The 11,293-nt window shown below is 45.5% G+C and overlaps 1 protein-coding gene across 2 annotated transcripts in view; it reads right to left on the minus strand.

Moving 5' to 3' along the window:
- The window catches only part of TTLL1 (tubulin tyrosine ligase like 1), a 38,927-nt gene that overhangs the window by 19,221 nt on the left and 8,413 nt on the right, over window positions 1-11,293 (minus strand). For both annotated transcript variants that reach the window (XM_019515733.1, XM_019515732.1), the window contains exons 2-3: window positions 9,725-9,841; window positions 7,664-7,872 (exon numbers count right to left, since the gene is read on the minus strand). In XM_019515733.1, the coding sequence (XP_019371278.1) occupies window positions 7,664-7,872; window positions 9,725-9,837 (322 nt within the window). In that variant the 5' untranslated portion in view covers window positions 9,838-9,841. The remainder of the gene's footprint in view (window positions 1-7,663; window positions 7,873-9,724; window positions 9,842-11,293) is intronic.

The raw sequence follows: 11,293 nt of genomic DNA on the forward strand, positions 1-11,293 counted from the left end.
AGGCAGCTCCTGCCCCAGCATGTGGGGTTCCAGCTCCAAGCTGCCTTCCACCTGCTCCACCCGCCTGCCTGCAGGACCAGGTAGAAGGCAGTTGGGAACTAATGCCACAGTCCTGCATGCTGGGGCAGGAGCTGCCTGGCTGAAGCTTCCCGACACCTGCCCAGAGTGGTGCAGCATGTACAGGAGCAGGAGGAGCTGACGCTGCTGGAGGCGAGGGAAGCAGAACAGCCCCACTGGCCTGGGCCCTGGCCAGCACATGCAGCTTCTGGTGGGGCTGTTTCTGGTGCAGTTGCAGCCAGCTGGGTGCTGCTCTGCTCTCCTTGCCTCCAACAATGCTGCCTCCTCCCGTTCCTGCTCTTGCTGTGCAGCTCCAGGCAAGCGAGCAGGAAGCTTCAGCCAGGCAGCTCCTGCTTGAGGCAAGAGCAGAGCAGCGCGAAGAACAGCTCTGCTGGAAGGCGTAAACGCTATCCAGGGCCTGGGCTGGCGGAAGCACAGTGTGGACTATCCTAGTGGGAGTGGGTGGGACTGGCCCCATACAAAGTAGGCCAGATCCAGTCAGCTGGCAAGGCAGATCTGGCCCATGGGTCATCCTTCACCCACCCGTGTTTTATTCTGAAACTTTCTTTTCCACCATCACCCCTTCAGATAATTCCTCACCAATCTTGCATTAATACCCATCTCCTCCAGTATGAAAATTTGCCCATATCAAATACTTTTCTGAAGTCCAGGTTCAATCTAAAAAACATTTCCTGTCTGAAAAACCAGTTACCTTATTCAAGTAAAGTATTAAGTTAGTTCAGTATAATCCACCTTTGATAAACCATTTTATCCCATTTTCTCTTTACCTCCATGTTAGTCATTTCTTTAAAATTTGTTTTGCAATCCCACATGGTACTGAGATCAACCTAATGGGTATGTGGCTGCCTGAATCATTTCCCCTCCTTTTCTTACATACAGTTACTGCCTTTATTATTCTCCATGAGTAGAAAGAAGTAGTTAACCATGTCAGTTTGAAGTCAGAGCTGGGTGGCACCTCGCAGACGATGAGCTTCTGTAGGTGCAACCTACTTCATCAGATGCCATGTTGCCTGCAAAAACTTATGTCCGTCTGAAGCACTCAGTCTCTAAGGCAGGGGTGGGCAAAGTCTGGCCCATGGGCTGGATCGGGCCCATAGTGGACTCCCTTTGCCAGCAGCCCCTATGACAACAGCTTCTTCTGGCTTCCTGGGCACCCACCACCAGGGGCAGGACCCATGCAGGCAGGAGATGCGGGTGTGTGGCTGGGATGGAGCCGCAGCTGAAAGCAAGATGGGTAAGTAGGGCTGGGGAGACCCTGGGATCTTGGGGAGGAGGGTGAGCCATGGCACAGCTGTGATCTGTTGCCTGCACACCCCTACGACAAGCGCAGGTTCCACAGGCAGGGGCATGCAGGCAGAGGATCATGGCTCTGCCCCAGTTCTGGCCATGTGCTATCACCAATGCAAGGCCCCAGCCCCGGTGCAGCTCCTCATCCAGCTGCATGCCCTACCTGAGCCACACCTGGGGTCTCCATGGAAGGGCTACTGGGAAATGGAGTCTGGCTACCCAACTGCCATTTTGCCCACCCCTGCTCTAAGGTGTCACCCTGCACTGCCTTTTGCTATTCTCCAGTCACATGACACCACTTTCCATTTGAAAGATTTGGATCTCAATATCATAAGCCAGTTCTTTCTGATCCTCCCCAGGCTGTGCATGTTAAACTGAGATTTCCTTCCACCCTCAGACATGGGTCATTTCCAGTCCACAGTTCCATATCCTGCTTCCATTAGCAAGCTAGCCTCTATTTTGTCATCAGAGATTCCATCCTGAGGGGACTGGATTGTCCCATCTGCTGACCCCACCCCATGGCACGGGAGGTCTGCTACCTGCCTGGGGTCTCGGATTCAGAATGTCAGAGAGAGAATCCTGGCCTACATTAGACCCTCAGACCAGTACCCCACGGTCCTAATCCATGTGGGAACAAATGACATGGCCAGGTGCAACCCAGACCGCATCATGGACTACGAGGCCTTGGGGGCCAAGCTCAAAGAGACGGGAGCACAGGTGGTATTCTCCTGGTAAGTCGACATGGACAGCGTCACAAGGCCTGCATCAGTGAGGTCAACCGGAGGCTTTGGAGTTGGTACCATCAGGCAGGCCTCGGGTTCCTAGACAACGACCTGCATTTTTGCTCAGGGGGCATGATTGGGTGGGATGGGCTTCACCTCTCCCCTAAAGGCAAGCATGTCTTCTCTTCCAGGTTGGCTGATCTCATACAGCATGCTTTAAACTAGCTTCGCCGGGGGATGGGACCACAGGAAGACACCTCCCAACCAAGACAGGTGGCGAGCACAAGAGGTACCCAAGTAAGCAACAAGGGTCCAGATAGTCCTAGGAATCTGGGTGGGGTGCATGCACTGACAGGAGGCCTTAAATGCCTTTACACTAATGCTCAAAGTATGGGAAATAAGCAGGAGGAACTCGCCCTCCGGATAGCTAGTACAAACCCAGACATAGTAGGGCTCACTGAAACCTGGTGGGGTTCAACCCAAGACTGGGTGGTAAAACATTAGGGGCTACAGACTATACAGGTGGGACTGAACAGGCAGGGGAGGGGGGGTGTGGTGCTCTACATCAAAGAGCAATACACGTCCTCATCTAACAGGATGGGGTCAGAGGAGGCGCAGGCTGAAGTGCTCTGGGTCAGAATACAAGGGGAAAGGGACTTAACAGTGGGTGTCTACTACAGACCACCCAACCAGGGGGAAGAGCTGGACCAGGAATTCTCGGGTCAACTTGTGGAGGCAGTTAAGTCAAGGGACGTGGTCATCATGGGTGGTCTAAACTACCCAGACATTTGCTGGGAGGAACTGTCAGCCAGGTGTGAGCACTCGCATAGGTTCCTTGCTGGGATGCAAGACCTCCACCTAACCCAGGAGGTGCACAGTCCTACCAGGGAGAATGCCCTGCTGGACCTGGTCCTGGCCACGACCTGGTGAGGGGACTCCAGGTCCTCGACCACCTGGGCAATAGCAATCATCGCCTACTGGAACTCACCATCCAACGCAGGGTGTCAAGGGCCTGCAGCAAGGCAGTAGCCCTTGACTTCAGGAGGGCCAACTTCAATGAGTTGAGGATATTGGTAGGAGAGGCAATGCAGTTCCAGAGAGTAGGGGGAACTAGGTGTCCAAGACAAGTGGTCGTTCCTTAAGGAGACGATTCTCCGAGCCCAAGGGGTGACAGTCCCAATGCGAGTCAACGGGGGCAAGAGTGCTCAAAAGCCCCCTTGGCTCACTAAAAGCATTCAGAAATGTCTGCAAGTCAAAAAGGAGGCGTACATCCAGTGGAAGGTTGGGGGGGGGGGGCTATCATCAAGGAGGATTAAACCTCCATAGCAAGAGTATGTAGAGACTGAACTAGGGCTAGCAACAAGGATCAAGGACAACAAAAAGTCCTTTTTTAAAAATACATAGGAAGCAAAAAGAAGGCACCAGACAACGTGGGGCCCCTGCAGGATACGCTTGGCAATCTGGTGGTTGCAATTTGGTGGTTAACAAATTCTTTGCCTCCATTTTTCTGAGCAGGGACTGCGACTTCTCCCCCACCGGGGTACAGGACAGACTCAAGAGTGACTCCACCACGCCTAGGGTCAGGGAAGACCAAGTTAGTGAACTTCTGGAAGGGTTGGACATGTTCAAATCAGCAGGTCCACATGCGCTCCACCCCAGGGTGCTGAGGAAATTGACAGGGGTCATCATGGGGCCCCTGGCACAGCTTTATGAGCACTTTTGGTGCTCTGGCCACGTGCCAGAAGACTGGAAGAAGGCCAATGTGGTCCCCATCTTCAAAAAAGGGAAGAGGGAGGACACAGGCAACTATAGGCCCATTAGTTTTACTTTAGTCCTGGGGAAGCTTTTTGAAAAAATTATCCTGGAGCACATCTGGGAGGGACCTGCAGGGGTGAGACTGCTCAAGGGCAACCAGCATGGGTTCATTAAGGGCAGGTCCTGTCAAACCAACTTGACAGCCTTCTACGATCAGGTCACAAAATCACTGGATGCAGGTGTTGCGGTGGATGTAGTCTTTCTGGCCTTCAGGAAGGCCTTTGACACTGTCTCCCACCCCATTCTCATTAAAAAGCTAGGTGACTGGGGCACTGATGCCTACACAGTCAGATGGGTCGCAAATTGGCTAGAGGCCCGCACCCAGAGAGTGGGGGTGGATGGGTCATAACCAACCTGGAGGGAGGTGGGCAGTGGAGTCCCCCAGGGCTCGGTCCTCGGGCCTGTACTGTTCAATTTCTTTATCAGCAACTTGGACGAGGGGGTGAAAAGCACCCTGTTCAAATTCGCTGATGACACCAAGATTTGGGGCAAGGTAGGCATGCTAGAAGGGAGGGACACGATACAACTGGACCTGGACAGGTTACAGGGGTAGGCAAATGTGAATAGGATGGGATTCAATACTGACAAGTCAGGGTACTGCACTTGGGCAGGAAGAACCAGCAGCATACCTATAGGCTGGGGGACTCCCTTGTTGAAAGCACAGTGGCAGAAAGAGATCTTGGAGCCATTACTGATTCCAAAATGAACATGGGCCGCCAATGTGAGGACGTGGTCAGCAAGGCTAACCGCACCTTGTCAGGTATCCACAGATGCATCACAAGCAGGTCCAAGGAAGTGATTCTCCCCCTCTTTGCGACACTGGTCAGGCCACAATTGGGAGTACTGTGTCCAGTTCTGGGTGCTGCACTTCAAGAGGGATGAGGCCAGCATTGAAAGGGTCCAGAGGAGGACCACTCACATGACCAGTGGGCAGCAGGGCAAGCCCTACGAGGAGAGGCTAAGGGACTTGAACCTGTTCAGCCTTCACAAGAGAAGGCTGAGGGGATCTAGTGGCCATCTATAAACTTACCGGGGGACCAGAGGGGATTGGGTGAGACCCTGTTCCCCCGAGTACCCCCTGGAGTAACAAGGAACAACGGCCAAAAGTTGATTGAGAGTAGGTTCAGGCTAGACATCAGGAGGCACTACTTCACAGTCAGGGCGGCCAGGATCTGGAACCAGCTTCCAAGGGAAGTGATGCTGGCTCCCACCTTAGGGGTCTTTAAAACGAGGCTTGATAACTATCTAGTTGGGGTCATTTGAGCTTAAACTTAATAGGAGTCATATAAGCTCTGTATGCATTCCTGCCCAGGGCAGGGGGTCAGACTAGATGATCTGCTCAGGTCCCCTCCAACCCTACTTCTATGAATCTTCACCTCTGTTGAAAACCGAGGCACACAGTTCAACTGGATTTTGGACCATATTTTGATGGTCTTTGGCCTCAATCCTATCCTCACAGCACAGTAGCCCCATTTATCCTTTCCTTATTCTCTAGTTATATACATAGCTAAAGAACCTTTTCCCACTTATTTCAGTTTCCTTTGCAATTCTCACTTTCTCTCCATTTTGTAATGTGCTAGTCACAATGTTTCTTTGCTTATTAGTTCCTTTTCCCATTCTCTGAAATCTCTCCACTGCCTTGCCATGATAGTTATTCATTCTGTTAGACCTGGAGACCCTCTCTACAATTGCTCTGACCCTTGTTTGGGATGCAAATTTCAGATCAAACTGTTCTAAGTCAGTGATCAATCTGCCAGAGCATGGAGCTCCCTACAGGTCTGGAAATTTGACAGCAGTGGAATGGTGGTGGCAGCATTAATTGCTGTGGCTCTGGAAGTCATGGCAGTTAATTCTGCTATTGCTGCCAAATTTACAGACATTTGGGAAGCCCTGTGGGCTGGATGACATGGCCCTGTGGGTCACGGTTGGACCAGCACATGGAGCCAGGCTGATGCATAGGGTTGCTTAGTGGCTGGATCTGGCATGAGGGACTGCAATTGCGGACCGACGCCATGCACTGACCCTGAACTGACTCCAGCCTGCAGGCTGACATCTGGCCCATGAGGCCAGAGGGTTGACCACCACTGCTTTAAGTCAAATGTGGAAAGACTAAGTTTATTCTCCAGTGAGGCCCTCGAGTTCATCAGTTCTACTTATTTCTCTACCCAATTCCCTTACTTTCTCAAAGTTTGCCCTCTGAAAACACAAAGCTTTATTTAGAGATCTATTTTTTGCTTATTCTTCCATTTAGATTGAATCAACTCAGGACAACTTCACCCAAAGCTTATTTTTTGTAATCAGCTCTTCTATAAGATTCTTATTTCTCACCAAATCCTAGTTTAAAACAGCATTGGTCCATGTGGGTTTTCATGCCTGCAAACTGGATTGTCCTCTTCCCTTATGTGATTTTCAGCATGGTTTCACGCTCTCATCATTAGACTGGGAACACCTAAAGCTTTGATTCTAGCTCTGTTACTAACTCATTCCAAGTGTGGACTTGAAATAATGGCAGCCTCTTTGCTTCTATATTGGTAAAATATTTATCCAATTGCTTCTTGGGGTATCGTTTGTGAAGGGCTTTGAGAAAGTACCAGCAAAAAGGAATACAAATAATAGTCTATAGTGTGTTATCTAAGAGCCTGAACATTTATTTACACTCTGGCTCGCACAGAAGATAGCAGCAATATCACCACGTGCTACCATGGAAGTCTCACATGCCAATTTTATTTTGCACTCCTTGATCGCATATTTCCTTTTTTGTATTGCATTGTTTTTAGAGGTTCATGAAATATTTTAGTGGGTTTAATGGACTTACATAAACAGCAAAAGGTGTGTAAAGACAGTTTACATGTTTTCTTTTCCATTTTACAAATATTAAAAATATTTAGTGCCCCACTACTTCCCTTCTCACCCCAGAATATTAGCCAGTTTGAACCCATTCCTGGTCCTAAACAAATGCAGTGCTCCAAATCAGTCACCTCTACCTGGTGATTCACCAAAAATTAAGCTTCAGACAGATTCCTATAAGCACTAGAGATGCACCCCAAACTCAAACTGTCAACTATAAAATATAAACACAGATACTAAAATGAAATACCAGCAAAGAAATGACATGGGAGAGGAGAGGATTAAAAGGATAAAGTAAAGAGATGGGTGATGGAATCCTTGACCAAGACACTAGACTAGGTTTAATATCCATCAAGAAAGATAGTGTCTTAAACAATCATTCTTGCTTTTCACATCAGAGAGTAGCACATTTTAGGATGTGTGAATTCAGTATTAGCTTTAGTCCTAAAAACTAATACTGAACTATTACAGTTCATGCCATATTTGTTAGGATCCTGGGCAAAGATGTCAAGGGTAGAATATAAAAGATTAAAGACTATTTTTATGGACGCTGTTTGTTCAAAGAGTGTTGAGCATGTTGGCAGAAAATTTGGTGATGCCTGAATTTCCAGTATTCATACCATACCAATCCTGTAAACAAAACAAACAGACCAATAGATTCCATTCTTCAAAGCCTTCTGATATCTTTCACAAACTCTGATATTTTCTTACAGAACTTACCACAATAGAGATGTAACCTAAAAATGTAGCTAGCTTACGCAAGTGTCCCCAAGCAAATTCAACATCTGCTCTGCTTTTGTTTAACGTGCATTAATCTGTGGTTCTATCCTACTGTAGGACACAAAATAACGTTTTCATGCATAATCCATGTGTGATCAATAACAAGACTTGTGCCAACAGTCAAAAATACATACCCAAATAAATATATTTTCCATTTTCATCCTTCTCTGCAAGAGGGCTCCCTTCTTTTTCTAGTTCTTTCCTATATCTTTTGATATTCTTCACCATCAAGTCCTTCCTGGTCAGCTCATAGTGATTTGGGAAATGGTTGACAATTTGGTCATCGGAAAGACGATAACCAGTTTCCACACTAAAAACATTTCGGATGGTTTGTATGCTCATCCTGAAAGCCAAAAAAATGCTATATGATTTCCCCCAAAGAAACAGAATTCAGGAAGAAGGCAACCAAGTTTCCATCTTCTTTAGTTTTGACTAACATGTTTTATATTTTAAATTACGTATCTGAAGGGAATCATTATCCCCTCCATATTTATATTTGTCTTTAGGAAGTATTTTTAGTTTAGGTTGTTACAACAAGTCCAACATACCTGAATCTCTGTTAGTGGGTACAGGTGAAATGCAACTAAACAAGATTTAAGGCCTTATAGATTCCCCCACTGGTTTTGAAGCCTAGTGAAGGCTAGAGTAAAGAGAACTTGTTCCCTTATGAGCCTGATGCTGTCAAAAGTCAAGTCAGTCTTCAGCACGACTTCCACATGACCAATACATGATCAAATGTTGTAACCATCTCTCTCTGAATCTAACTTACTCTTCAGAACCTCAGCATTTCTATTATAAAAATAGAAGTCTGTAACTAACAGTTCTTAAAGAAAACTTCCAAAATTTGAACTGAGCAGAACTGAAGCAGACATATTCAAGAGAATATCAAGCAAGTTGTTAACTCAGAGGTTCAGAAATGAAAATTAGACATCGTCATTTCTAACTATTTGATTTCTCCTGTAAAAACAGGGGGAGGGTCTGATGCATCTCATTTTGGTGGCACAGATCAGTGGCATTTGGAATTTATCATTATTTACACTACAGTTGTGCAATTTTAATTTTAAGAGAATGACGTATTGTAAATACAAATCCCACAGCTGTTTTCATGAGCAGCACATGTAAAACTCAAATCATACTCAAAAAGCATTGCCAAGGTATTCGTTACCAAGCCAAGTCAAACCAATTTTAGTAACCAATTTAAATAAAAATATTAACACTGGATACACAATTCTGACAGCATAAAAAGCAATAGGAAAGCAGTGCAAGTGTAATAAAGTTCCAGAATTTATTCAAATGGATGTTGCTTCATTTACACATCACATAACAAGTGATCCAGAACTGTTCCTTAAGCCAGATTTTGTAACTATTTCACAAATGGATTTAAGACAACATTTCACTCTCTCTCAGTAAATCAATGCCACATGCAAAGTCAGAGAATATTTTCCTTCCACTTTATTAACCAGTTTTGGTCCACCATTCATTCTCATCCTTGGAATGTGGCTTCTTTCTACTTCTATATAATCCCATACCATACAGTAAGAAGAGAGGTGCAAGGAAGAACATTTGAGACTAAATTATTTCATGTTACCAGATTATGTCTAGCCTTACTGCAACATCAGTGGTCAAAGTCTTGGAACAGGACAAAAAAAGGCCAAAATTGGCCTCAAACTGGTACTTTCGTCAAAGGAAGTAAAAAGTGCATCTAATTTTGTAAGTCGGTGGCATATAATGTAATTTGAATAGACTCATGTACTACCTTCCCAAAAAACTACACAGTAAAGCTAGTGGAGAAAAATTACCTCAGTGCTGAGGTGGCAGGTTTCCCAAAAGACACACAATCCAAAAGCCCACCTCCAAGATTGATGTTACGCAACTAGAATCATACAACTGTAGCTTTGTGCCCTAGGAAATCTTAATGATTTCAATGGGGCCTTCACAGACTCTGCACTAAACAGACTTTTCTACCTGTCTGAACAAAGGATCAGGGCCCTGGAATCCTGCAAAGTGTAACACTGGCAATTTAAGTGGCATACTTTCTTACAAGTTACATCAAATTAATTCTAGTTTTAAGTTGCAGACCACCTTAATTCTTTTGATAATGTTAATATATTTTGACACTTGCTTGACTTACTGAAAAGTACTTTTGCAATGTGTGTCACAAGCTGAAAAATATAAAGTTGTTATTATGTACTTACCAATAAAAATTCCAATCTTCATTTTCTGCTGCCTGAATCCATCCTCTCTTTTCAAAGTTATTTATCAGCACAGACTTCTCTATGTCGGTTACCCATTTCACTTTTCCTGCCATTATCCTAAATGGAAATCAATTTGTGAGCATGTCATGGTTTTAAGACATCTTCCCTTTTTTCCCCTTTCTTGACACATGCCAGATAAGTTCTGTGGAAAGAATTAAAAAGTATCTGCAGAGTGCCTTGCCTTTAAATTAGGAAGAGGGGAGACTAAGAACACAAATCAATATCTATAAACCAGATAAAATATGGGCAGCATTTGCTGCAAAACTCTTTCCCCCACCTCCATTTATGTTCTACAAACTACATATATGAGAAATCTGAGGACAAAGAAGGCAGTTCAAGTCTCTGTCTGTTTCTAACATTGCTAACAAGCTGTTTACCATCTCTACTGCTGGTAAAATATTTGTCCACTGAAGTCAGATTTGAAGTTTGCCCTTAGATAACTTTTACAAAATAAAGCCTAAGACATTGGAAATATTATCACTTATAACAATAAATAAAGAGCAAATGTGTTCACAGCAGATCCCATGGCTCACCTCACTCATTGAGCCTGGGAACAACAGAAGACTTCAAAAGCTACTTGTTTGGAATGTTTTACTACACAGCAATGATTTTCTATATAAAAAACACAAAATTCTACTGATCACTCATAGAAACATAGAAAAGTAGGGCCAGAAGGAACCTTGAGAGGTCATCTATTCCAACCCCCTGCCTGAAGCAGGATCATCCCTATCCAAACCACCCGGTACAAATCCACCGCCTAACCTCTTAGCCAAACTACACAGTCAACCCTGACAACAAGACACAACATCCTAACTTGCCACAGGTAAGGCAGGAGACTACAGAAAACAACATTGTGCTGCTGCAAAGGTTGTTAAAAATACACTGAAGAGATACCAGGAAGCAGGTACATCCCCACTACAGAGAAAGGCAAAATCCCCTACAGACCATACTAATCTGACCATGGGGTAAAACTCCTTCCTGACCCTGAATAGGGCAATCAGTCTGACACTGAGCAGAGGAGAAAGACCCTCTAGCCAGGAAGCACTGGTTTTAAGACCCAGCAGGAACACTGGCACATCCCAATCACAATCCCCAGCCTTGGCTGCAGCAAATACCCAATGCCAGGAAGGGCTGAAAAATAAAATAAATAAATAAATGAAACCTTGACAGTTCTTAGCAGCAGGAGGGGAAGAAAGCACTCCTGGCTCCATGCAGCAGCAAGCAAAGCCTAAAAGCATGGGAAATACCCAAAGCAGAATATAGACACAGTTATGCCTAGATCATCCTTGACCAATGCCTGTCCAACCTCCTCTTGAACACCTCCAGTGATGGAGAGTCCACAACTTCCCTAGGCAGTCTATTCCGCAGCCTCACTGTTCTGTCAGCAAAGACATTTTCCCTGATATCCAACCTAAACCTATTTGCTGCAACTTCAGCAGCATAGGTCATTCCACCACCAGCCCATGTCCAATATCTGCAGCAAGAGAAAAAAGGTGTTTTCCCTTTTCT

The sequence above is a fragment of the Gavialis gangeticus genome, unplaced genomic scaffold (assembly GCF_001723915.1).
Source record: "Gavialis gangeticus isolate Ggan-Ray unplaced genomic scaffold, GavGan_comp1, whole genome shotgun sequence".
NCBI classification, from domain to species: Eukaryota; Metazoa; Chordata; order Crocodylia; family Gavialidae; genus Gavialis; species Gavialis gangeticus.